The 14,018-nt window shown below is 42.1% G+C and overlaps 1 protein-coding gene across 2 annotated transcripts in view; it reads right to left on the bottom strand.

The window, feature by feature from the left end:
- The window catches only part of commd10 (COMM domain containing 10), a 41,304-nt gene extending 27,733 nt beyond the window's left edge, over window positions 1-13,571 (bottom strand). Inside the window, exons 1-5 of one of the 2 annotated variants that reach the window (XM_064940960.1) lie at window positions 13,218-13,571; window positions 12,764-12,854; window positions 12,337-12,447; window positions 6,446-6,601; window positions 4,907-5,017 (exon numbers count right to left, since the gene is read on the bottom strand). In XM_064940960.1, the coding sequence (XP_064797032.1) occupies window positions 4,907-5,017; window positions 6,446-6,601; window positions 12,337-12,447; window positions 12,764-12,854; window positions 13,218-13,246 (498 nt within the window). In that variant the 5' untranslated portion in view covers window positions 13,247-13,571. The remainder of the gene's footprint in view (window positions 1-4,906; window positions 5,018-6,445; window positions 6,602-12,336; window positions 12,448-12,763; window positions 12,855-13,217) is intronic. The other variant, XM_064940952.1, reaches the window with a different exon arrangement.
- Window positions 13,572-14,018: the final 447 nt, after the last annotated feature.

Here is a 14,018-nt window from a genome sequence, read left to right as displayed (position 1 = left end):
CTACCCGGACTATCTGCATTGTGTGCCACCCCAACCCCTCTTTTTATGCTGCTGCTACTCTGTTTATCATATATGCATAGTCGCTTAAACTATACATTCATGTACATGCTACCTCAATTGGGCCGACCAACCAGTGCTCCCACACATTGGCTATCTGCATTGTGTCGCGCCACCCACCACCCGCCAACCCCTCTTTTACACTACTGCTCTCTATTCATCATATATGCATTGTCACTTTAACCATATCTACATGAACATACTACCTCAATCAGCCCGACGAACCGGTGTCTGTATGTAGCCTCGCTACTTTTATAGCCTCACTGCTGTTTTTCCAATGTCTTTCTACTGTTGTTTTTATTTCTTTACTTACCTATTGTTCACCTAATACCTTTTTTTTGCACTATTGGTTAGAGACTGTAAGTAAGCATTTCACTGTAAGGTCTACTTGTTGTAGACGGATGACACAAACAACTGGATTCGTTATCCCTTTAATGCTCTGCCTCCAGTCCACTTACCCGATATCTGAACAAGAGAGCCTCAACGAAATTGCAACAAGAAGTTCTGTGAAAATTGAATTTAATCAAAAGCCTCTGCCAGATTTCTGGATTGGGCTGCGCTCAGAGTATCCTGCCTTTGTAAATTCCGCTGTTAAGACACTGATGCCCTTTGCAACCATGTACCTATGTGAGAGTGGATTCTCGGCCCTCACGAGCATGAAAACTAAATACAGGCACAGACTGTGTGTGGAAAATGATTTAAGACAAACTCTCCAATACACTGACGTGATCTTCCTGTCTGGGTTGGCGCCCCCCTTCGGGTTGTGCCGTGGCGGAGATCTTTGTGGGCTATACTCGGCCTGGTCTCAGGATGGTAAGTTGGTGGTTGAAGATATCCCTCTAGTGGTGTGGGGGCGGTGCTTTGGCAAAGTGGGTGGGGTTATATCCTTCCTGTTTGGCGCTGTCCGGGGGGATCATTGGATGGGGCCACAGTGTCTCCTGACCCCTCCTGTCTCAGCCTCCAGTATTTATGCTGCAGTAGTTTGTGTTGGGGGGCTAGGGTCAGTCTGTTATATCTGGAGTACTTCTGTCTTATCCGGTGTCCTGTGTGAATTTAAGTATGCTCTCTCTAATTCTCTCTCTCTCTCGGAGGACCTGAGCCCTAGGACCATGCCTCAGGACTACCTGGCATGATGACTACTTGATGTCCCCAGTCCACCTGGCCGTGCTGCTGCTCCAGTTTCAACTGTTCTGCCTGCGGCTATGGAACCCTGATCTGTTCACCGGACGTGCTACTTGCCCCAGACCTGCTGTTTTCAACTCTCTAGAGGCAGCAGGAGCAGTAGAGATAATCTTAATGATCGGCTATGAAAAGCCAACTGACATTTACTCCTGAGGTGCTGACTTGATCGACAACTACTGTGATTATTATTATTTAACCAAGCTGGTAATTTATTAACATTTGAACATCTTGGCCACGTTCTGTTATAATCTCCACCCAGCACAACCAGAAGAGGACTGGCCACCCCTCATAGCCTGGTTCCTCTCTTAGGTTTTGTCCTTTCTAGGGAGTTTTTCCTAGCCACCGTGCTTTTACACCTGCATTGCTTGCTGTTTGGGGTTTTAGACTGGGTTTCTGTACAGCACTGAGATATCAGCTAATGTAAGAAGGGCTGTATAATTACATTTGATTTGAACCCAACATTGCAGAGTTATGAGCATCCTTTCAAGCACACCCTTCTCATTAACCTGTGGTGAGTTATTCACAATATTTGATTGAACAAATAAGGTTTTATATGTAAGATAGTTAATTAAAGAGTACAATTATTGATTATTATATTATTATTTGTGCCCTAGTCCAATGAGAGGTCTTTGTCATGTCCCGCAAGCCAGATTGTGAAAACACACACTCATTCTTATGTTTAATAAATGTATTGTATAGTGTCTGTGTGGCAGGCTACAATGATGGCAAAAACAACATTTGAGAGTGCGCTGACCCTGGTGCTAGAGGAGGTACGCAGCTGGAGGTTGAATGTTTGAAGGGGTACGGGACTATAAAGAAGTTTGGGAACCACTGCCCTAGAGAAAAAAAAAAACTATACATACCTCGGCCTAAACATCAGCCACACAGGTAACTTCCACAAAGCTAGGAACGAGCTGAGAGACAAGGCAAGAAGGGGCTTCTATGCCATCAAAAGGAACATAAAATAATACATACGAATTAGGATCTGGTGAAGAAAACTTGAATCAGTTATAGAAACCATTGCACTTCCTTGTTTTGAGGTCTGGGGTCCACTCACCAACCAAAAATGGGAAAACCACCAAATAAAGAGACTGCATGTAGAATTCTGCAAAAAATATCCTTTGTGTACAACGTAAAACACCAAATAATGCATGTAGAGCAGAATTAGGCCGATACCTGCTAATTATCAAAATGCAGAAAAGAGCTGTTTAATTCTACAACCACCCAAAGGAAGCCAATACCAAACCTTCCATAACAAAGCCATAACCTACAGAGATGAACCTGGAGAAGAGACCCATAAGCAAGCTGGTCCTGGGACTCACAAACAGACCCCACAGAGCATCACAATTAGACTCAACCAAATCATGAGAAAAGATAATTACACTTGACACACTGGAAAGAATTAACAAAAAAATTAGCAAACTAGAATGCTATATGGCCCTAAAGCGAGTACACTGTGGCAGAATACCTGACCATTGTGACTGACCCAAACTTAAGGAAAGCTTTGACTACGTACAGACTCAGTGAGAATAGCCCTTCTATTGAGAAAGGCCGCCATAGACAGACTTGGCTCTCAAGAGAAGACAGGTTATGTGCACTCTGATCATGGGGCGGCAGGGTAGCCTAGTGGTTAGAGCGTTGGACTAGTAACCGAAAGGTTGCGAGTTCAAACCCCCGAGCTGACAAGGTACAAATCTGTCGTTCTGCCCTTGAACAGGCAGTTAACCCACTGTTCCCAGGCCGTCATTGAAAATAAGAATTTGTTCTTAACTGACTTGCCTGGTTAAATAAAGGTAAAAAATAAAATTAATAAAAAAATTAAAAATGAGGTTGAAACTGAGCTGCACTCCCTAACCTGCCTAATAAAGGACCATATTAGAGACACATATTTCCCTCAGATTAAACAGATTCACAAAGAATTAGAAAACAAACACAATTTTGAGAAACTCCTATATCGACTGGGTGAAATACCATTGTGCCATCACAGTAGCAAGATTTGTGACCTGTTGCCACAAGGGCAACCAGTGAAGAACAAACACCATGGTAAATACAACCCATATTTGTTTATTTATTTCCCCTTTTGTACATCGTTACATCACTGTATATAGACATATGACATTTGAAATTCCTTTATTCTTTTGGAACTTCTGAGATTGTAATGTTTACTGTTAATTGTTTATTTCACTTTTTTTTTTAAATTATCTACTTCCCTTACTTTGGCAATGTTAACATTTGTTTCCCATGCCAATAAATCCCTTATATTGATTTTAAGAGAGTGAGTGTGAGAGAGAGAGTGAGTGTGTGTGAGAGAGAGTGAGTGAGTGAGTGAGTGAGTGTGTGTGAGAGAGAGAGTGAGTGTGAGAGAGAGAGAGAGTGAGTGTGTGAGAGAGAGAGAGTGAGTGTGTGTGAGAGAGTGAGTGTGTGTGAGAGAGAGAGTGAGTGTGAGAGAGAGAGTGAGTGTGAGAGAGAGTGAGTGTGAGAGAGAGTGAGTGTGAGAGAGAGTGAGTGTGTGTGTGAGAGAGTGAGTGAGTGTGAGTGAGAGAGAGAGTGAGTGTGTGTGAGTGAGAGTGAGTGAGTGTGTGTGAGAGAGAGTGAGTGTGTGTGAGAGAGAGAGTGAGTGTGTGTGTGAGAGAGAGTGAGTGTGTGTGTGAGAGAGAGTGAGTGTGTGTGTGAGAGAGAGAGAGAGAGAGGAGAGAGAGAGAGTGAGTGAGTGAGAGAGTGTGTGTGAGAGAGAGTGAGTGTGTGAGAGAGAGTGAGTGAGTGTGAGAGAGAGAGTGAGTGAGAGAGAGTGAGTGTGAGAGAGAGAGTGAGTGTGTGAGAGAGAGTGAGTGTGTGAGAGAGAGAGTGAGTGTGTGAGAGAGAGTGAGTGTGTGAGAGAGAGAGTGTGTGAGAGAGAGAGTGAGTGTGTGAGAGAGAGTGTGAGTGTGTGAGAGAGAGAGTGAGTGTGTGAGAGAGAGAGTGAGTGTGTGAGAGAGAGAGTGAGTGTGTGAGAGAGAGTGAGTGTGTGAGAGAGAGAGTGAGTGTGTGAGAGAGAGTGAGTGTGTGAGAGAGAGTGAGTGTGTGAGAGAGAGAGTGAGTGTGAGAGAGAGAGTGAGTGTGTGTGAGAGAGAGTGAGTGTGTGAGAGAGAGAGTGTGTGTGAGAGAGAGAGAGTGAGTGTGTGTGAGAGAGAGTGTGTGAGAGAGAGTGAGTGTGTGTGAGAGAGAGTGAGTGAGTGTGTGAGAGAGAGTGAGTGAGTGAGAGAGAGAGTGTGTGTGTGAGAGAGAGAGCGCACTCTGGGGACAGAATACTAACACCATAAACACGAACACCTGATAAACCTGTTGTTACCATAACAACCAAGGGAACCATTAGGTTCCCATTTTCTGATGAAAATCTGCAAATGCTGTCCATTGATGGACATAAATGGTCGACTGACACTGTACAGATACAGACCCCACAGGACTAAAAGGAAAGCTGGCCCTTGAGGCCATTGTTAACAAGCTCCCTGCTGTCTGGTTTCAGGTCTGCTTCATTGTCAAGAGGGACACATGCAGAATTAGCATCCATTTTGAAGATTGAATGGATCCCCTGAGATCTGCTAAGTAAACAGCCCCTCTGTTTTGAGTGGGTAACAAAGGTGTGTGTGTGTGTGTGTGTATGTTCAACAGTGTGAAGTAGGCTATTTACCTCAGAATCCTCATTGCTGACACCGAGCTCCAGCACTGCATGTGGATCCTTCAACTTGGCTTGGGTGGACTTGGCCATCTGAAGGTTGAGCTGCCATCCGACATGTTCCAGCTATCAACCATACAGAAACAACAATAAAAACATTTAAAATAGTGTTCGTTGTTTGCAGTAACTCCATTGTTGATGCAATATCTCCAGCGGACTTGGCAGTTTCACCCATTAAGGATTCTAGCTTTAAGAAATCTTAAGAAACAATTTTGGGCCGGTTTTTCCCGATAGCGCTGGAATTTAGGCTTACGAGTGTTAACGATGTATCGGTCAAAATCTTGATTCTATGTTTAGCGGAGATGTTGTATAAAGTGATGTGGAAGGGCAAGAAAGTACCTAACGACAAACTTAGCTGAGGCAGTCGATAAATAACAAGCATTTAAGTGCAACTTTAGTAACAATGGTTTTGGGAAACGGCTCTGATTTAACGATGCCCCAACGAAGGTTCTAACGATGATCTTAACCTTAAGATGTTTTTGGGGAAACCGGGCCCTGATCAGTTGGATGGTGCAGTGAAAGCACATTTAAAGCAGAGGCCCAATGGGACCGCTAAGTGGCAGAACGCTCCATTAATCTGCCTTAGCAGTGAAATAGATTAGGTGTGCTGAGAGGAGAGATAAGTGTTTAATGATGCCGAGTGGCATAATAAACCTGGAGCTCTCTCTGTGTGGTCCCAGGACGTCACAGCACCAAGTGTGATCACACCCACTCGAGCCTCCCAAAGGGGACAATGCTAAAGACTACTTCCCAAATGGCACCCTATTCCCTAATGGTCCCTCTCAAAAGTAGTGGAATATAGCTGGTGTACTATAAAGGGAATAAGGTACCACTTAGGACACCCCCGAAGACTGCTGTCGATGAGATTATCATGACAACATCACAGGCAATTTTTTTTTTAAACCAGGCAAGTCAGTTAAGAACAAATTCTTATTTACAATGACGGACTACCGGGGAACAGTGGGTTAACTGCCTTGTTCAGGGGCAGAATGACAGATTTGTACCTTTTCAGCTCGGGGATTCGACCCAGCAATCTTTCAGTTACTGGCCCAACGCTCTAACCACTATGGTACCTGCCTGGTTTGACTCTATTCTATGGTGTTAATATACACAGAGATTTGTATAATCGTTTATGTTCAAATGATCAGTTGGATCTGGCAGTTTCCTATCCATGCCAACGTGGCTCGGGACCTTGGCTCAACTGGACTGGCTTAATGCCACAAAGAAAGCGCAAACGTTTTCTGCGTTCATTGTTTCGCCACTTGAGAGGGGAAAGCCTAAACCTTGCGTTGTACGCAATGCAATAACGCAATTAGCCATTCTACATACTTGTGCAGCGACGCAATTTGTAACTGGACGCAACTACGCAAGATCGTAATTTCTCGTAGCTACAGTAATAGCATTATTTCGCAGAGTACGTACGATATAAATAAAGGGTAAACGGCATAGCAGGGTCAGAATTATTGCACTGCCGTTGACACAGTTTCTCCTCACCTTTTTGGGAGCAAAAATCCTCTGCCTGACTTTCTCCACGACATCTGGGCAGACAGCGGTCCAGGCCTGGCAGAAGGCCTCCGCCTTCTCTGGTGAAAGATGGATCTTCTCCAGCTGCTGCTTCAGGGATGCAGGCTTCACATTATGATAGACAGCCTGCATAGAGATAGACGATCTGTAATAGTGATACAGCCTGCATAGAGATAGATGATCTGTAATAGTGATACAGCCTGCATAGAGATAGACGATCTGTAATAGTGATAGACAGCCTGCATAGACAATCTGTAATAGTGATAGACAGCCTGCATAGAGATAGACGATCTGTAATAGTGATAGACAGCCTGCATAGAGATAGACGATCTGTAATAGTGATAGACAGCCTGCATAGACATAGACGATCTGTAATAGTGATAGACAGCCTGCATAGAGATAGACGATCTGTAATAGTGATACAGCCTGAGATAGACGATCTGATCTGTAATAGTGATAGACTGTAATAGTGATAGACATCTGTAATAGTGATACAGCCTGCATAGAGATAGACGATCTGTAATAGTGATACAGCCTGCATAGAGATAGACGATCTGTAATAGTGATACAGCCTGCATTGAGATAGACGATCTGTAATAGTGATAGACAGCCTGCATTGAGATAGACGATCTGTAATAGTGATAGAGCCTGCATAGAGATAGACTCTGTAATAGTGATACATTAGAGATAGACGATCTGTAATAGTGATAGACAGCCTGCATAGACATAGACGATCTGTAATAGTGATAGACAGCCTGCATAGAGATAGACGATCTGTAATAGTGATACAGCCTGCATAGAGATAGACGATCTGTAATAGTGATACAGCCTGCATAGAGATAGACGATCTGTAATAGTGATACAGCCTGCATAGAGATAGACGATCTGTAATAGTGATAGACAGCCTGCATAGACAATCTGTAATAGTGATAGACAGCCTGCATAGAGATAGACGATCTGTAATAGTGATAGACAGCCTGCATAGAGATAGACGATCTGTAATAGTGATAGACAGCCTGCATAGACATCTGTAATAGTGATAGACAGCCTGCATAGAGATAGACGATCTGTAATAGTGATAGACAGCCTGCATAGAGATAGACGATCTGTAATAGTGATAGACAGCCTGCATAGAGATAGACGATCTGTAATAGTGATAGACAGCCTGCATAGATAGATCTGTAATAGTGATAGACAGCCTGCATAGAGATAGATCTGTAATAGTGATACAGCCTGCATAGAGATAGACGATCTGTAATAGAGATAGAGATAGACGATCTGTAATAGTGATACAGCCTGCATAGAGATAGACGATCTGTAATAGTGATACAGCCTGCATAGAGATAGACGATCTGTAATAGTGATAGACAGCCTGCATAGAGATAGACGATCTGTAATAGTGATAGACAGCCTGCATTGAGATAGACGATCTGTAATAGTGATAGACAGCCTGCATTGAGATAGACGATCTGTAATAGTGATAGACAGCCTGCATAGAGATAGACGATCTGTAATAGTGATAGACAGCCTGCATAGACATGTAATAGTGATACAGCCTGCATCTGTAATAGTGATAGACAGCCTGCATAGAGATAGACGATCTGTAATAGTGATAGACAGCCTGCATTGAGATAGACGATCTGTAATAGTGATAGACAGCCTGCATTGAGATAGACGATCTGTAATAGTGATAGACAGCCTGCATTGAGATAGACGATCTGTAATAGTGATAGACAGCCTGCATAGAGATAGACGATCTGTAATAGTGATAGACAGCCTGCATTGAGATAGACAATCTGTAATAGTGATAGACAGCCTGCATAGAGATAGACGATCTGTAATAGTGATACAGCCTGCATTGAGATAGACGATCTGTAATATGACGAGGCACTTTCTTTTTATTCACCATCGCTTAATACATGTTTAGACGCTAAATCTAGGTCTACATTTTTTATTTTATATCACCTTTATTTAACCAGGTAGGCTAGTTGAGAAAAAGTTCTCATTTGCAATTGTGACCTGGCCAAGATAAAGCATACAGAGTTACATAAACAACAACACAGAGTTACACATATAATAAACAAAACATACAGTCAATAATACAGTAGTACAAAAGAAAACAAAAATATTTGATATACAGTGAGTGCAAATGAGGTAAGATAAGGGAGTTAAGGTAATAAATAGGCCATGGTGGCGAAGTAATTACAATATAGCAATTAAACACTGGAGTGGTAGAAGAGCTCTACTGAGCATCCAACCAAGCTTTACTGAGGAAAACAGGGACATGTACAGTATGTGGCCATACCATTAAGATGTTATACCAATTCTACACGACACCTCAACTCATATTACTCAGTGGAGAAACCTACCATCAGGTGAAGTTTCCTGCAGAATTCTTGGTGAATTGCATTGATGAAAGTCAATGCTTCTGTAGATTGTTAGTAGTCAGCTATTTGGCTGGCAGCTGGCGTTTGTGTGAACACACTGTTATGGGGCGGCAGGCAGCCTAGCGGTTAGAGGTTTGGGCCAGTAACCAAAAGGTTGCTGGATCGAATCCCCGAGCTGACAAGATAAAAATCTGTCCTTCTTCCCCTGAACAAGGCAGTTAACCCACTGTTCCCCGGTAGGCCGTCATTGTAAATAAGAATTTGTTCTTAACTGACTTGCCTAGTTAAATAAAGGTTAAATAAGAAATATAACAAAGCATGTTCTCTTTCAGGCTTAATTATTTTATATTGTGACAATCATCGTCACCAATAGCATCATAGAAGGGTTACAGTGTGCATACTCTGGATACTTGAGCACAGGAACACGTCACACATCCTTTTTAAAATTGCTCTGTATGTGACACCTAAAAATTCTCAAATCAGCTTCAAACTGGGCAACAGTACACTACATTCTAGACTGGAAATGGCAACAATGAATTGAATATATTTGATTCTAAAGTATACAGTGCATTCGGAAAGTATTCAGACCCCTTACCCTTTTCCATATTTTGTTACGTTACAGCCTTATTCTATATTCATTAAATAGTTTAAATTGACGAGGGAATTTTTTTTTTAAACAATCTACACACAATACCCCAAAATGACAGAATTATGATTTTTTTTGCAAATGTATTAAACATAAAAAACATAAATACCTTATTTACATAAGTATTCAGACCCTTTGCTATAAGACTCGCAATTGAGCTCAGGTGCATCCTGTTTCCACTGATCATCCTTGAGATGTTTCTACAACTTGATGAGAGTCCACCTGTGGTAAACTCAATTGATTTAGACATGATTTGGAAAGGTACACAAGTGTCTTCACAAGGTCCCACAGTTGAAGTGCATGTCAGAGCAAAAACCAAGCCATGAGGTCGAAGGAATTGCCCATAGAGCTCTGAGACAGGATTGTGTCAAGGCACAGATCTGGGTTAGGTTACAATCTGCAGCATTGAAGGTCCAAGAACACAGTGGCCTCAATCATTCTTAAATGGAAGAAATTTGAAACCACCAAGACTCGTCATAGAGCTGGCCGCCCGGCAAAACTGAGAAATTAGGGGAGAAGAGACTTGGTCAGGGAGGTGACCAAGAACTCTATGGTAACTCTGACAGAGCTCCAGAGTTCCTCTGTGAGATGGGAGAACCTTCCAGAAAGACAACCATATTTGCAGCACTCCACCAATCAGGCCTTTATGGTAGTGGCCAGACAGAAGCCACTGGGAGACACCTGCTGCAGAAGGCGCAGGACCTCAGACTGGGGCAAAGGTTCACCTTCCAACAGGACAACGACCCTAAGCAAACAGCCAGGACAACACAGGAGTGGCTTCAGGAAAAGTCTCTGAATGTCCTTGAGCCCAGTCAGAGCTCTGAAGAGAGCTGTCCGGCAGCTTCATTAAATAGTATCCGCAAAACACCAGTCACAACGTCAACAGTGAAAAAGCGACTATAGGATGCTGGCCTTCTAGGCAGATTTCCTCTGTCCAGCGTCTGTTCTTTTGCCCATCTTAATATTTTATTTTTATTGACCACTATGGCATTTTCTTTGCAACTCTGCCTAGAAGGCCAGCATCCTGAAGAAAATGCCATCTCTCAGACTGGTCAACAAAAAGAAAAGATTAAGGTGGGTAAAAGAACACAGACGCTGGACAGAGGAACTCTGCCTAGAAGGCCAGCATCCCGTAGTCGCCTCTTCATGGTTGACATTGAGACTGGTGTTTTGCGGATACTATTTAATGAAGCTGCCAGTTAAGGACTTGTAAGGCCTCTGTTTCTCAAACTAGAAATTCTAATGTACTTGTCCTCTTGCTCAGTTGTGCACCGGAGCCTCCCACTCTTTCTATTCTGGTTAGAGCCAGTTTGCGCTGTTCTGTGAAGGGAGTTTTACACAGCGTTGTACGAGATCTTCAGTTTCTAGGCAATTTCTCGCATGGAATAGCCTTAATTTCTCAGAACAAGAATAGACTGACGTGTTTCAGAAGAAAGTTCTTTGTTTCTGGCCATTTTGAGCCTGTAATCTAACCCACAAAAACTGAAAATACTCCAGATATTCAACTAGTCTAAAAGCCAGTTTTATTGCTTCTTTAATCAGAACAGTTTGCAGCTGTGCTAACATAATTGCAAAGGGGTTTTCTAATGATCAATTAGCCTTTTAAAATTATAAACTTGGACCAGCTAACAATATGCCATTGGAACACAGGAGTGATGTTTGCTGATAATGGGCCTCTGTACGCCTATGTAGATATTCCATTAAATGTTTTTTTTTTTTAAATCAGCCGTTTCCAGCTACAATAGTCATTTACAACATTAACAATGTCTACATTGTATTTCTGATCAATTTCATGTTAAGTCAATGGACAAAAAAATAGATTCTTTCAAAAACAAGGACATTTCTAGGTGACCCCAAGCTTTTGAGCGGCAGTGTCGATGTGCAGCGAACGCTCTCCATCCAACCTGACAGAGCTTGAGAGGATCTACAGAGAAGAATGGGAGAAACTCCCCAAATACAGGTGTGCCAAGCTTGTAGCGTCATACCAAAGAAGACACTAGACTGTAATCACTGCCAAAAGTGCTTCAACAAAGTACTGAGTAAAGGGTCTGAATGCTTATGTAAATGTAATTTCATTTTTTATTTTTAATACATTTGCAAAAACTTCTAAAAAAAACTATTTTTGTTTTGTCATTATGGGGTATTGTGTGTAGATTGATGAAATTATAAAAATATATATATATTTAATACATTTTATAATAAGGCTGTAATGTAACAAAATGTGGAAAAAGTGAAGGGGTCTGAATAATTTCCAAATGCACTGTATATACAAAAAGTCTATGGACACACCTTCAAATGAGTGGATTTGGTTATTTCAGCCACACCCGTTGCTGACATTTGTATAAAAAATGAGCATAGGGAGTAGAATGGCCAGTACTGAAGAGTTCTGAGACTTTCAACGTGGCACCGTCATAGGATGCCACCTTTCCAACAAGTCAATTTGTCAAATCTCTGCCCTGCTCGAGCTGTGAAGTGGAAACTTCTTGAAGCAACAAAGGCTCAGCTGCAACGTGGTAGTCCACATAAGCTCACAGAACGAGACGATTGGGGTTGGGGCCATGCCGATTAATCGGTTGAATCTCTCGTCAGTGCCCTACCTCACTAACGCTTGTGGCTGAATGGAAGCAAGTCCCTGCAGCAATGTTCCAACATCTAGTGGAAAGCCTTCCCAGAAGAGTGGAGGTTGTTATAGCAGCAAAGGGGGGAGGGGGAACAACTCCATTTTAATGCCCATTATTTTTGGAATAAGATTTTTGACAAGCAGGTGTGCACATACGTAAGGTTATTTAGTGTAGCTAGAGTTGAGGCGAACATCAAGGCCTACTTACCTGTTCTAGAATGAAGGCAGTTGTATCCAGCACCAGACTGAGATCCTGCTTGTCCAATGACAAAGCACTCTGCAGTTTCTGTTCTTCCTCCTCACTGAACGTGCGCTCTTCCTGAGGGACACAATTAGCTTCATCATTCTTTGTAAACACATGTACTGGAAAAATTGATTCAAGTGGGCTGCAGTAGTATCATGACTAAAGCCTAATGTTTGACGGCACTAGAAACACCAGCATGCATGATACAGAGTTTGTGTAGCCTGGGTGCCAGTCGGTTTCTTCTTTCTCACCAACTAAGCCGTAAAGGATTGTCAGGCTAGACAATGACAGCAATGGAGTGAGCAAGAGAGACCAGGGAAGAGTATTTTGGAGCATATGTCTATGTTATGCCAATTATACGCCAGCTGACTTGCTCTCTCGAGACACCTACCTTCAGATGAAGTTTCTGCAGAATTCGTGAAAGCAGTCTGGAGAATTTATTCAGTTCAATTGTGTTGATGGAAGTTACTGCTTCTTTTATGCTGTGGATTGAATAACAACGTCAGATTGTGTGGAGCACAAATAGCTAACTAACGTCAGCTAACAGACATGGATGAGGACTAGCCTAAAAATTCCGAATAACGCTCGTACTGTATAGTTCCATTTCCCCTTAAGAAATTACCGAAAGTCTGATTCTTATGGCTGTAACATGCTCTATTTCTCATGCACATATTGCTATAGAGTGAGACCCTCGGTCAATTTCATAAAGATTGACAAGCAAGATGACTTTTTGACTTATATTTACCTCGCTATCTTACTAGCTTGCTAGCTAGCATGGCTAGCTTAACGTTTCAGTTAGAAAACATGTTCCCTTGAAGTAGAATAAACGGACACTAAATGCCTACCTTTGTGTTTCTGTGATTATGGCAGCCATCACGGTCTTCTGTATGTTGAACAAATATATTGTTCTTTTAAATCTGTCACTACAAAATGCAACAGCAGGAATCCTTATTTTCTCTTCCTGATATGAAACGCGACCATCTACATTGTGCACTCAGCGCGTTCATTCACTAAATCCCTTTATTACACACAAATACTAAATCAATTTAATAGAACATTGTAATCTATGCTGTTATAAATTAACAATATGGTATATTACTGGTTTGCTTACGAACTGAGAATTCAATTTAATAAAAATGACTTTTCTACATAAAAGCTGCGCAAGACTTGGCCTAAAGCAGTCACGTGCTATCATACGAACTGCTTTGATGGCCGAACTGCACATACTGTCGTATATTTGTGCATTACTTTTGTTCTATATCGCAGTAAATTGTGAATCAATTATCAATGGCATTGTAGTTTAGTCAAGTATTGGCCACGAATATATTTTATGATGGCGTATTGCGTCATATAGTAGCATGGCGCACCAACCACTTCCAAATGTAATCATGGGATCAAATACAATTCTGTCACATGCGCCGAATACAACAGGTGTTGTCGGTAGTCCTTAACCAACAATGCAGCTCAAGAAAGAGTTCAGTTTATTTAGTAAATATTTTCTTAAGCAAATAAATAAAAGATACACGAAATAACGAGGCTATATCAAGGGGGTACTGGTACCGAGTCAATGCGCTGCAGTACCGCTTGCTGTGCGATAGCAAAAAGAATAGTCTATGACTTGGTGACTGGAGTCTTTGACAATGTCC

The sequence above is a fragment of the Oncorhynchus masou genome, chromosome 1 (assembly GCF_036934945.1).
Source record: "Oncorhynchus masou masou isolate Uvic2021 chromosome 1, UVic_Omas_1.1, whole genome shotgun sequence".
NCBI classification, from domain to species: domain Eukaryota; kingdom Metazoa; phylum Chordata; class Actinopteri; order Salmoniformes; family Salmonidae; genus Oncorhynchus; species Oncorhynchus masou.
Note: the sequence above shows the minus strand (reverse complement) of the source record. Positions and strands in the feature narration are given on the sequence as shown.